This window comes from Pomacea canaliculata, linkage group LG12, assembly GCF_003073045.1.
Source record: "Pomacea canaliculata isolate SZHN2017 linkage group LG12, ASM307304v1, whole genome shotgun sequence".
NCBI classification, from domain to species: domain Eukaryota; kingdom Metazoa; phylum Mollusca; class Gastropoda; order Architaenioglossa; family Ampullariidae; genus Pomacea; species Pomacea canaliculata.
This window is the reverse complement of record NC_037601.1, coordinates 17581023-17593800: the sequence shown is the minus strand read 5'-3', so window position 1 is coordinate 17593800 and position 12778 is coordinate 17581023. Positions and strand designations below refer to the sequence as shown.

Sequence of the window (12778 nt, the reverse complement as noted above, 5' to 3'; positions counted from 1 at the left end):
TAACAGCCCTAACACACGATGAACTAAGAAGAACATTTGAATATTTGGGAAGCTAAGTTTGATGGTACATGCATTTGATTGTAAATTATAATTTAAGTATACATGCATTTGATTATTAATATTTATATCTTTAACTGTACTCTGACTCTCATATAGCTTGCAGTACTTAAGTTTGATCGTGAATCAAACTGGATTCTGTTAACTGCACAAATATGCCATACCTTGCTACATTTTAACTTAAAGTGATGTACAGTAAGTTTTAAAAAGATATATGTACAAAACGTGAACACCAAAACTGCTTTTTAAGCAAAGGAAAAGAAAGAAATAAAGTCTAAAAATAGTAGTTGCGATGGCTCATTGCATGGTTGGTTCATTTGTTAAAGGAGTGTTTCCACCTTGTGGTCATTTCACACTAGTCTGGTGGATGGGTCATAGAAATTTGCGGAGTAAAAAAAAAACAAAAAAAAAAAAACAAACAAACAAAAAAAAAAAAACCCCGACAGCCAGCCCCATAAAAAGTTGTTATCAAGAGCATACCAATTTTTCAATGAACTAAGCCGAGTCATAGTTTCTAATTCAGGCTGCAATCTTCAATAGAGCTATTTTTATTTTCAAGGCAATATATATTCTTTCAATAAGCATTTTGCTGGCGTAGAAAAGGCGGAAAAACTGTTATGTTGTTGTTGTTGTTGTTGTTAATGTTGTTGTTGTGTTTGATTGTTTAACTTACTCTGGTAAGCTGACCATTAACTGAAAAGAGTCACTGGTAAGAATTTCTGTGTTGAACGATTAGTGTTTCCAAACGAAGGTCGGTGTACAATTCGGCGTGAAAAGACACCAGTGCGCTATCAGGTTTAGCCAACGGGGAATAAATGTTTCAAATCGTACTTCTGTATGGTGTTGCTGATAAAACTGTCCCATTTCAGCTTCCAAGCATGGATGGCGTCGTGCTTCTCAGTTTGTGAAAGTGCGCTGTACCTGGAAAGGTAGTTGTCACATGGGAGGTAATAAAACAAAATTCTCAGCAGGATGAATAGCCTCCCTTGCTAACCCATATATGTGTATATATATTTTAATTTCAAAACAACACACTCTCCAGAAAATAGCTACAGACAACACATTTGATTATTCAATTTTCACTTTCGAGTCCACATGTGTGCTGAGGGCAATAAATTATATTGTATGGCTATATTATAAGGTAGCGCTACTTGGTCGAAAACGTTTGTAGCATTTTATCCGACTATACTACGTACGCGTGCGTGCTTGTGCACACCATGTCAGCTATTTAATCATATATACTTCATCAACTACAGATATTGACCATTATGTAAGTATCCTACCAATAACATATACTGTAATATTATACATAAATTATAAAAAAACAAAAGAATTTACGACTAATCTATCAACTCCGAATACTGCATCTAATTCATCAATTACAAATAATTAATAGTCCAGTCGACAAATAAAATCCGAAACCACACGTACGTCGTTAGACACTAGCTGGATGCATAGTTAAGGTGCCACACATGCAGTCAGATAACGTATGTATGTACTTACTCCAGTGAATTGAGAGCCAGCTTCTTGAGTGTGGCCAGCCCCATGTCGGCCCCCATCATTGTCATGAAAGTAACGTAGAAGTCATGTGTCAAGGGCAGCGCGCCCCACACGACCGGATCATCGGAACTGATAACCACCGGAAAGCCGTTGGCGATGAGGACCGCTCCCGGATGGTTCCTCAAGTCGTCGACCAGCTTCAGTATCTAGAGAACAAGACGGCTGTGACAATGATTATAAGAGAGAGAGACACAACAATTACAATCTACCAACATCCATCACTGATCTTAGTCATGCTTCAGACTCCAGCTCAGTAATACCAGGTGCAACATCATTCAGGAACGTGGGAAAGAAAAGAACGACACAGAAGTCAGGAAGGCATCGTACGCATGCGTGCGCTTGTTTGCGTTTTATAGTGGGTGAGTATAAGTCGGGGGACATACGTGGGTGCGATACAATGCCACCCATACCTCTTTCCACCCCACCACTGACCTAGTTTGAAACAGAGATGAGCTCTTATACTGACCTGGTTCGAAATCGGATTGACTTCCACGGCAATGTTCATTTCTTTGACCTTCTCCATTAGAAGCGGATGCTTAAGCAAAGAAAAGCCATGACCGATACGCTTGGTTCCAAGCAAGATGGCGTCCAGTAGGTTGTAGTCCACGGCCGTTCCTTCCCAGTCTGAAACCAGTTAATGGCTTCGTGGTAAAAATCGTACTTTAGTAATTATCTCTACGATCGACAGCTACAATGTTAAAGATGTAGAGCTATGTTGAAAGAATTCTATACCCAAGTCATAGATTATGAACACGAACGAAATTAAAGAACGATACCATGAACAAGAATAATATCAAAAACATGAGCGATACCAAGAACATGAACAAGAACAATATCAGAATTCCTGAGGCAAATGTTGCCTTTTTCCATCCAATTCTTGGAGTCATGTACTCACTAGTCTCTCCGGCGTGGAAGAAGTAGGGGAGCTGAATAGGTGGGTTCTGTTGGTAGGGGTAAAGCAACTCTTCGAAGTAGTAAGACAGAGGATAAAGCAGGTCCTCATGTCCGACAAGGTCGAAACCCACCATGAAACCAGGGTCCGACTGATATAAGGCTGCCGCCTGTTTGATATCTTCCAGCATCAGCGACTTCTCTTTGTACCTTTCCACGAAACATAGTGGTTTAAAGTGCGAGGTTAGTGTATTAAAACATTATAGTGACTTCGTGTAAAACAAGCTTTACACATAGCTTAATAACTTTGGAAGCAAAACACTTTTCCTTGGGTTCCCCGTGTTGTCTCAAGGCAATTACTTGCCCTTGTTTCACAACTACGGTCCCAAAAATGTGAGAAATGCCACTAAAAATCATAAGTACAGATTTAACCGCCAACAGCAATATTGTGCGAAACTATTGTTAACACAGATTTACTGCATAGTAACATTATCAGCACAGACTTAAAAGATTGACGAACGTCGGTATATTGTTGGAAGGTACTTAGTTGTCAGAGGCATGCCATTTCATTAATTGTTAGAGTGAACGATCTGTGACGAAGAGAACGCACCACTAATAGTTATATGTTGTTTAATCTGTCTCTGTCTCTGTGTGTGTGTGAATACCTAACAGCAATGTTGATGATACGTGCGCCCGTGAAATCAGGAAAATCCGCTACGAACTGGTTGATGACTTTCTTGTAAATGCCGAGCACCGTGGCTTTGTCGTGTGTTTTGCCATCCAACTCATATACCTGAGGATCAGGGACAAAACAAGTTTGTATTAAAACATAAAAAGTGAACAGCTTCCTTTGATTCCATCGTGCGTTAATGCGGTATGGCGCCTCATTAAAGAAGACACAGTCCCGGTTCTACCATTAGTGAACGAGGATGTTGCCAGATAAGGAGCAGATATGGTCAGTGGTTCTGCTCTTGTTTGTTTGCTTGGTTTTGTTTGTTTGTTTGTTTGTTTTGGTGAGTGATGGATGATGCTATAGCATCGTGAAGAGAACTGCCCTGGAACAAATAACTGGAGCTTGAATCCGAAAGAGTGGCAGAATTTATCCGAGTCAACCTAGTTGTCGGGACAAAAAGAAATTGTCTCTGGGCGGAAAGGGCTTTATTCAGATGTGCCGAGGTGATCAAGCGTTTCTTCTCCTCCACTATCAGCTTGTCCACCAGTTTCTCCCGGTCATTCAGCAAGTATTACCTGCGGAAGGAGGGCGCGAATCTCCAGGTACTGCACTCCATCCTCCCGGAACTGCCTCAGGCCCTCGTACAGGTAGTCCTGAAAGACTGGAGCATACAGCATCAGGCCTTCTATCTTCCGGAAGTAGGCCGTGAACTCCTCCCACGCGGCGTCAGAGTTGGGGTAGGCCGCGTGCACGTCCCGCGAGGCCGCCAAGAGGGTCAGGTTCGCGTGTAATCTAGCAAGACAGAGTCAAGGTTCTCGTCCATTCTCCTAAAATTCTTCTGTAAACTGTCCATGCTTTGCAGAAAAATATGTTTGTGTGTGTGTGTGTATTCCTATACAACCCGCAGCATAAAAATTCCTTACTCACATTGCCTTAACAAGGTAGAACTACTATTTATTTTTTTAAGCATCTTGCTTCTTGTTTTAATCTGTGGCAAATATTATTACAGCGATATATAAATGCACGGATGATAAACTACCAGAAAGATTGATGAATTTGGCTACCACTGTAGTCAGAGTGACTAACCTTTGATCAAAAGCTTCTGCATCCATGGACTGTCGTCTGTACTCACTCACCAACTTCCAAGGGCAATCTTTAAATTAAAATCCATCATATCAATCAATCTCAACAAAGAAGAATGTTGTTCTAATGCAAGCTACACGTAAAAAAGAGAACACTCGAGTATGAAATTAGCGCTGTTGGCCGACATGCTGCGGTTTAAATGCACTTGCCCGCGAGCCAACCCAATCAATCTTTCTTGCACCATTGTCGACATTTTTACTAAATGTTACTATCTGTTGAGAAGTGTAACCTTTAAAAAAGCTTTAGACTACTGTACTTTAATGAGCAATCATGCGCTTGATATACTATACTTCGTCGCTTAAAAAAGAAACCAGACCATCTCTGCAAACCCTCCCACCTCACCCCAGCGTTTGCGCCTAGGTAACCGTATACTTCGCCTCATGAAAAAGAACGTACCCTACCTGCTCACCTGTGTTTTGGGGAGGGATGGAGAAAAAGTGAAATGCGACGTTGTAGGAGGAGTCCACGCACATGTAGCAGTTAGGTCGATAGGTGACATTCTTAACGACCCAGTCGATGCTCGTAATCGCTTCGTCATGGACGTGCAGCACGCCTCCTGCCACCATCATCATCATCCATCATCCATCCACCCACCCATCCATCCACCCATCATCCATCCATCCACCCATCCATCGTCCATCCATCATCAATCAGCATCATCAATCCTCATCATCAATCATCATCATCATCTCATTATCATCCACCCACCCACTCACTCACTCATCCACCCATCCAAATCAATCATCAACCCTCATCATCAATCCATCATCAATCATCATCATCGTCGTCATCGCATTCGTCATCATCATCATCGTCGTCGTTGTCATCATCGTAATCGTCGATGACTGTTCCCTATCTTACCCAAACCGTCATTGGTAATGTGCTTGACACGGGAAGTGTGTATTTAGAGTAATGGCTTCTAAAACAACTATTCATTCAGGACACGTGCAAAACACAGCTGCCTGAAAAGTTAATATTGATGCGCCTGAGCAACAGGCTAAATACACTGACTAGAATGTAGCCACTTTTATCAATTACCATTGTCAGTTTGATTGCAATGACTTGTAGTCATCTACTGGCAGCACCCAGATTATAATCTAACACTCAAACACGCTCAGAAATGCCCTTTTGACATCGAGAGAAAGCCGCACGTGCATGCTTCGTACCCTTTGGCATCTCGCGGAGGACTTTGAACGCCGTCGTCGTTTCCATCTCAGCACGGGACAAGAAGAAATTGTCTCTGGGTGGAAACGGGGCTTTATTCAGATGTGCCGATGTGATCAAGCGTTTCTTCTCCTCCACTATCAGCTTGTCCACCAGCTTCTCCCGTCATTCAGCCCCTCACCACTGCCTCCGACCCACAAACTCATCTCCTGATCCTGAAGCACCTTCCTGCGCTGCAGATCCCTCAGGTGTCGCATGGCAACCACCACTGACCCCAGCAACAGCAAGCAGCAAGCCAGCCCCCAGTTTGGCAAGAAATGGTTTGGTGGGCTTGACGTGGACATCATCAGAATCTAAGCCCACTGCCACGTGTTGTCTTCAGGAACTGCGGCGACAGGAAGAAAAACTGGCTTTAGTGTGTAGCAACAGGAATTCTTAAGTTCCAAAGTGTACATAAAGCTTTTACAATGCTCGTAGCTAGCTGCTGGTTCATCTCATACTACCGTTGCAAACAGATGGAGACAAGGACAAAGAACAAACACGAAGTGCCCCTATCAAAAACAAGGATGTGGACACAGTGATTTCCATTTTAGAAGGCACTATGGCAATATTTTCGATGAAAATCTACTAAAAATACTATCTACAATAAAGGACAAATCAAAGTTCCCCCACCCACCTAAAACAAACAAACAAAACAAACAAAAACCGACAAATAGTAACAGTGAGTGTGGCTCTGAGCAAAGCTGAGCATGTCTTCGAGTCAAATGAAGAAACATCACTCATGTTCTCTTGTTCCATAAGCGATTTTTTAACCAGAAAATGAAACGGCTGATTTGAAATACAAGCCTACAACTTTATTTAGAAGTTTTTTGACTGAAATTTAATAAAATTATAAGGTCAAAACGAATTCGCTCTCAGACTGGTAAAATGTGTTTTGGTAATACTTTATACTTTATATTTACAGTGATATTCGCTGAGCGCTCGAGTTGTCTTTCAATACTATAATAATGATAACAAAGGTTGAAACAATATCTATTCGAGGAGAGAGAAAAAATGCTTCTTAAATGGCAACAAATTAAAGAATAAAATAATTATTTTAGGATTAAAGTTGAAAACTAGATCTATGTCCGATATTGAGCATCGTAATAAAATCAACTTTTCTCACAATTGTTTTCTCTTCTTTCCGTCAGCAATGTCTACAGGCAAATGATCGACAATTTCTAGGGTTTCTTCTTGGTGTTCCCGGGACCTCTGCCTGTGCGCGGACATACGTGCTATATACCCTTGGAGTAGGCCGAACCGGGTTTAGGACTTTAAATGCAAGAGTTATAGGTATTCCTCATCCGCTGCAATGACTGGACAGCTTCAGACGACGCCATGATTTCGTGTGATTGTGTTTAATTAGTTCAATTAATTTAACACGGTTCGCTATTTGTGTTTAATTAGTTCAATTAATTTAACACGGTTCGCTATTTGTGTTTAATTAGTTCAATTAATTTAAGCACTTTTCGCTATTTGTGATTAATTAGTTTAATTAATTTAAGCACTTTTCGCTATTTGTGTTTAATTTGTTTAATTAATTTAAGCACGTCGTTTCGCTCTGTTTAATTAGTTCGATTAATTTAAGCACGTTTCGCTATTTATGTTTGATTAATTTATGTTGGTTTCACCTGTACCTTTGCCATGTCATAGTGTACTCTATACTGTTATAGGTTAACTGTAACACACTTACGTAACCGAGGTCGTGATTGTTTCTATGAGAAGGAAAATTTTCACATTCAGGGAAGCTTATATTTAAATCATTGACAGATATGAAGAAAAAATTCTAGGTTTCTTTCTTTTTAATACTGGGAAGCCCGTTTTAGTGCAATGCATGAGCAATGTCATGCATGGTCAAGAACTGTTGACTCTGACACTACAACGTACGTTACTGCTTAGCACACAAAATATGGCCGTTGAGAGAAGTAAACCGACACAAAAAAAATGGCATGTGACAAGCGAGAATTCAGACTAAGTGTTGTTTCACCTTCTGACTCTGATATTGAGGCATGACGAGGTGGGGAGGGAGTGAGGGTCAGGGAGGGATGGTTGTACCTGGGCAGCGAAAGGAAAAAAAAAAATGTCATCGTAGTGAGGACAACTCTGTGAAACAGTGAGAGATGCCCTCCCTTACTTCTCATCAAGACACACAACAACACTAGTCTACGCAGAAGCTCCTCGTTAAACACCATGATACAGCCATTAGCACCAATACACTCTAATGCTGCAGCCGACAAATAGAACGAATTATTAAAAGAACATTGTCAAACTGCTGTGGTGAAAACAGTGAGACTAAAAGATTTGTTATGGTTGTGTCAGGGAAGAATGGGAGTGGATGGAGGTTGAACTTTCCCTTTAAGGTTACCCAACGTTGGCTTTTTCCGCGCGGTCTGTATTAAAAGTGTCAACAATAAGATAATCCTTCATGTTTGGCTGAAACCGTAGTTTAAATACAGTGTGTTAACAGCTTGTGCAACGTGTACAGTCCTAGTCTGCCTGACACTGACTAATTTCCTCTTCATACATACAGGCCAACGGGCTGCAGTGTCACGTGCCCGTGTCTAGGATGGAGATGACCGTCTTTGCACGCGTATAAAGGACAGTTCATTATCGCTCACATACACAATAAAACAAGCTGTAAACGACAATTTCTGAATCACGATCAGATTTTGATGTCCTTTAACCTTTGTCCAGTCTCTGTATTATATATCACCTACATAAAAAAAACAAGCTCGTTTACTCCCTTGTTCAGTTTCTTCACTGTCAGCAAACCCTGACCAACCAAACGTAGAAGATTTTCTTCTCACAGCTTGTTTTATTATGAAGACGATATACTTTTTAAACCTGTTTGCCGTCTCGTTAACGCTCATTTAGTCTTTGTCCGGTGTCTTCACTGTCAGCAAAACCTGATCGCTATACGCAGGTCGTCCACAGCTTGTTTTATTGTGCAGATATTAAATTTCCAAAACCCGTGAGTGCATTTACATACCCTCTCTCCTCAACACATACATAACTACTTTATGATTTCACTATATGATTATATGATAATAATATATTATGAATTATGTAGTTACAGCTGAAGACAGTTTCTCTATTTCTTAATATTATAATATATCGATATAACTATATTTAATTTTGTTCCTCCCAGTGACTTCCTAATTGTTTCAATCCTCTGTTACTAATAGACCATCACAACTCAAGAGCGTAAAAGAGAAAAGAAAAGTCAGCACGAGAAAAAAAACAACTCAACAGCAAATAAACAGCGTTTGACTTTAAAGACCGCTTCAAAGTTGGTCCACAACATCTATTGTGTTATATTTTCGTTCTTAAATGAATGGTAGATATTGGCCGGCTGTAAATATGGTAAGCATACTGTTACATACTGGAAAAATATAAAACGATTGCCATTAATGATAAATACAAGAGTTTATTGACGGGATGGATTCAACGCATATACCCAGTTTTACGATCTGGGATTCCACCCTTTGAAAGAAAGATGTACGATGAGGCCTATACGAAAAGAAAAACTTGTGTCAACTAGTGATTTACAAACTATAATGAGCTATTTCCAGATTCTTTCCTCCCCTCCTATATACGTATATATATTAATTGCCCGCTTTGCCTTCATGAATATAATTTTAAAAAAAAGCTTCCTTGCGCGAGAGACAGTAGATATCACTTGCTTATAGTAGGTACAGTCATCTGTCGCCGTCGCCCATCCTTGAGATTTTGCCCTTGATTGTTGGTTGGTTGGTTGGTTTGACGGAAAGTGCTTCCAACTAGAGATGATTTTGCACTTTGAGGAGCAGAAAGAAAGGAAGGAAATACGTAGTTCAGTGAAACATTGGTTTTCGTCGATAATCACGTGAGCATGCCGCCGAAATTCGAGGTTCACTGTACCTTGAGAAACCCCCGGTGGCCAGCTCGAGAAGCAGCTGTCACATACAGAGAATGTCCCAAGGAGAGATCTGAAGCTCGGGGGTTTCAGTGCAAAGGTGACAAAATTTAATTACCACACTACCGAGCAGACTAGCGTTTTATTCTCCAGCTGTTGCTATCGCCGATCCCTCGATCATTACTGGCTGAATGTTTAACAGATTGATTTATCTGCTCACCCTGGCAACACAATCACACATCCCGAAATTTATAGAAAGGATACTAAAGTGTGATATGCTCAAAGATGTACATCAAAGGGTGACGATGACAGCTTGCAGTCATAGTGGTCGGTGGTCGGTGGTCTGTCCTTTCTTTTACCTGAGCTAATATAATTATGAAAGCACGTGTTGGTATTGAGAGGCTTGTTCTTGGTATGAGTTTAGTTGACTCCCGCAGTCTCCACGTGTCTGGTATGTGTGTGTTGGTGGAGGGAAGAGGGACTCTGCGCAATGTCTTCTCTTCGCAAAGAACGAAAGCTTCAACAGTCTTGGCAGGATGTGGTTTGCAGTCCGCTTTTCCGCGCGAGCACGTGGGAATGGGGACAAACGGCAAGAGAGGGAGTTGTCTGTCTGTGACTAGTTTTGAACCTGAATGATACAACAACTGATGATAATATATATATATGTATATATATTATGTTCTGATTGCGATCTTCATCTCCGTCACACGAACTCCATTGAGATGACATGAACCGTGTGGAACGGATGAAATACGATGTCCCTCCGATCCCTGGGTGTGCTTGTCGCTGCGCTGGTCTGAAGGGTGGGCGTGACAGTCGGTTCGTTAGTTCTCTGGGAATAGTTAACCTTGTCGTTAAAAAGGAAATAACTCTAAAGGATTTTCTTGTAAGTTTTTGAAGTTCAGTTCCGAAATCATACCATTTTCCGTTCTCCCATTCAACGAACCATGTATATCACATTGTTATGTTGTCGTTTCAAGTTAGAAAATCTCTTGCACTTTTTTTCAAACGTGCACATATAAACACACACACACGCACGCACGCACATATATAAAATAAAAACGAAACAACTCTGCATATGCAATGAAGTTTCTTAATTCTTCGTGTAAAAATCTTAAAACTAGATGAACTAAGAACAGTCTTCCTAAGGAAACATCAAATCTTAAAAGAAACTAGAACATTCGACTATTTGGGAAGCTAAGGCAATGAAGCCTATAAGCCAAGACAGCACCACACCTAGTATAAATACTGCGGAGAGAGAATGAAAGTTTGATGGTAACATACATTTGATTGTAAATTATATTTTAATTATAAATGTATCATTATTAATTCAGATTTCTCTATATCTTTGACTGTACTACTAACTCTCATAAAAATCTTGGCAGAGCTTTAAGTTTGATCGTGGTTCAAAGAACTGGATACTGTTAACTACACAAATATCTCAAACCTTTTTACATTTTCACTGAAATGCAATGTAACAGTATCTGATAAAAGATATATATGTACAAAAATGTGAACGCCAAACTGCTTTTTAACGCAAAGGAAAAGAAAGAATAAAGCCTAAAAGTATTTGCTTGCTGCCAATGGCTGGGATTGGTTTATTTGTCAGAGAAGTGTTTTCACCTCGGTTGATCGTTTCACGGCTATGAACAATCTGGTGGATGGGGTCCGTGAAAATATTCAGAGTTTAATAAAAAAAAAACCACCCACCGAAGGCTAGCCTCATAAAAAGTTTTCATTGAAGAGTTATACATGTTTTTCATTGAACTAAACTGAGTTCATAATTTTTTCTGTTCTTCATTCAGGCTACAACCTTTTATGGACCTATTTTATTTTTCAAGGCAATAAATTCTTCCAATTAGCATTTCGCTGGCGTTAAAAAAAGGCTGAAAAGAGTTTTTTTGTTTTTGTGTTTGATTGTTTAACTTACTCTGGTAATTTGAAATTAACTGAAAGAGTCACCTGCGTAAGAATATCTGTGTTGGAACGATTAGTGGTTCCAAAGCGAAGGTCGGTGGTAACGTAATTCGGCGTGAAAGGATTTACAGTGTGGTATGTCAGGTTTAGCCAACGGGGGAGATAGATGTGTTCAAAATCGTACTTTGTATGTGGTGGCTGATAAAACTGTCCCATTTCAGCCTCCAAGATTCGGAGTGGCGTTTGCTCCTCGCGTTTGTGAAAGTGCGCTGTAGGACCGTGGAAAAGAGTTGCACATGGGAGGTTAATAACAAAAAAAAAACACTTTCAGCACCGACTGAATAGTCATCCCCTACTACGCCACAGCGCGCCCTCCCCTTCCCCTTCAGCACACGTTTACCCACACCGCACACTCACGATGGTGTGTTGGACAATAATATAGTTTCTGATGGTATAGTTTATTACGGTACGGCTGACGTATCAAACAACAATTGATTTAGATATTGGGTACACGTATGTCCTACCAACATAGCAAAAATATATTGAACATTTTATTTATGCATCAGACTGAGGTGCCGTGTATTTAGAGTTATAGAGATCAATAAATCATAACAATATCATAGCATAACAATTCTCACCACACAGTAACACCTCAAAAAGTGGTGCCAAAATGGCAAATTATGATGATACTTGGAATACAATTAAATACATAAAGAGAAAGTCACAGCTAAACAAGTGATGCCAATTAATAACTTTGCTGAAAATTTTATAAGCTATTCCTTTTGATTAGATATTCATCAATGATTTAAAAATTTATTATATTATACATTAATTTATCAGGTTGACCAATACATTTACAAATAATCCTCATCAATTGCAAATCACCGGCAGCTCGACGTTTGTCCAACTACAACACAAATAGATGCAGATCAAATACTAATACACAAGGATATGCGATCAGGCGTTCAGACACTAGCTGGACGCATAGTGATGAGACGTGCTTCACAACAAAGTACAGATAGATAACGTATGTATGTGCTTACATCAGTGAATTGAGAGCCAGCTCTCTATGAGTGGAGACAGTGCCTACCATGTCTATCAGGCCCCCATCTTAGTCCTGAAGAAAGTACGTAGAAGTCAGTGTCGTGCCAGGGGCAGAACGCGCCCGAGCCACCGACCGGACGATTCGACACTGACTAACCAGCCGGAAAGCCGTGCAGCATGGAGACGCTCCCGCGGGATGGTTCCTAGTCGTCGCAACTTTCAGTAATCTAGAGAATGAGCGTGCTACATGCCGAACCTGATGTAATTAGGAGAGAGGGAGACGGAGACGGAATCACCTGGGCTGGGAATGAGAGAAGGGGAGAGGAGAGAGAGGAGATAGAAGGGAGCGCACAATTACATCTTTACCAACATCCTCACTAGCTTTACTCTTTCTG

The 12778-nt window shown here is 40.5% G+C and overlaps 1 protein-coding gene across 1 annotated transcript; it reads right to left on the bottom strand.

Annotated features, from left to right (window-relative positions):
* Nucleotides 1-699: 699 nt before the first annotated feature.
* Nucleotides 700-7173, bottom strand: LOC112577425 (adenosine deaminase AGSA-like). Its single transcript, XM_025260490.1, has 10 exons — nt 7165-7173; nt 5491-5647; nt 4734-4880; nt 4268-4334; nt 3757-3973; nt 3174-3301; nt 2513-2718; nt 2084-2241; nt 1561-1763; nt 700-978 (listed from the first exon to the last, which is right to left on the bottom strand). Exons 1-10 carry the CDS (start codon nt 7171-7173, stop codon nt 855-857), a joined length of 1416 nt encoding a protein of 471 aa, XP_025116275.1. The 3' UTR covers nt 700-854.
* Between the last annotated feature and the right edge of the window lie 5605 nt (nt 7174-12778).

Excerpts from the sequence above, each read along its gene's own strand:
- LOC112577425 (XM_025260490.1), bottom strand. Across the intron at positions 4,881-5,490 it reads CCTCCGCGAGATGCCAAAGG|GAGGCGTGCTGCACGTCCAT; the intron begins GTACGAAGCATG and ends TGATGGTGGCAG. Across the intron at positions 3,302-3,756 it reads TTCGCGCCCTCCTTCCGCAG|GTATATGAGTTGGATGGCAA; the intron begins GTAATACTTGCT and ends CCTGATCCTCAG.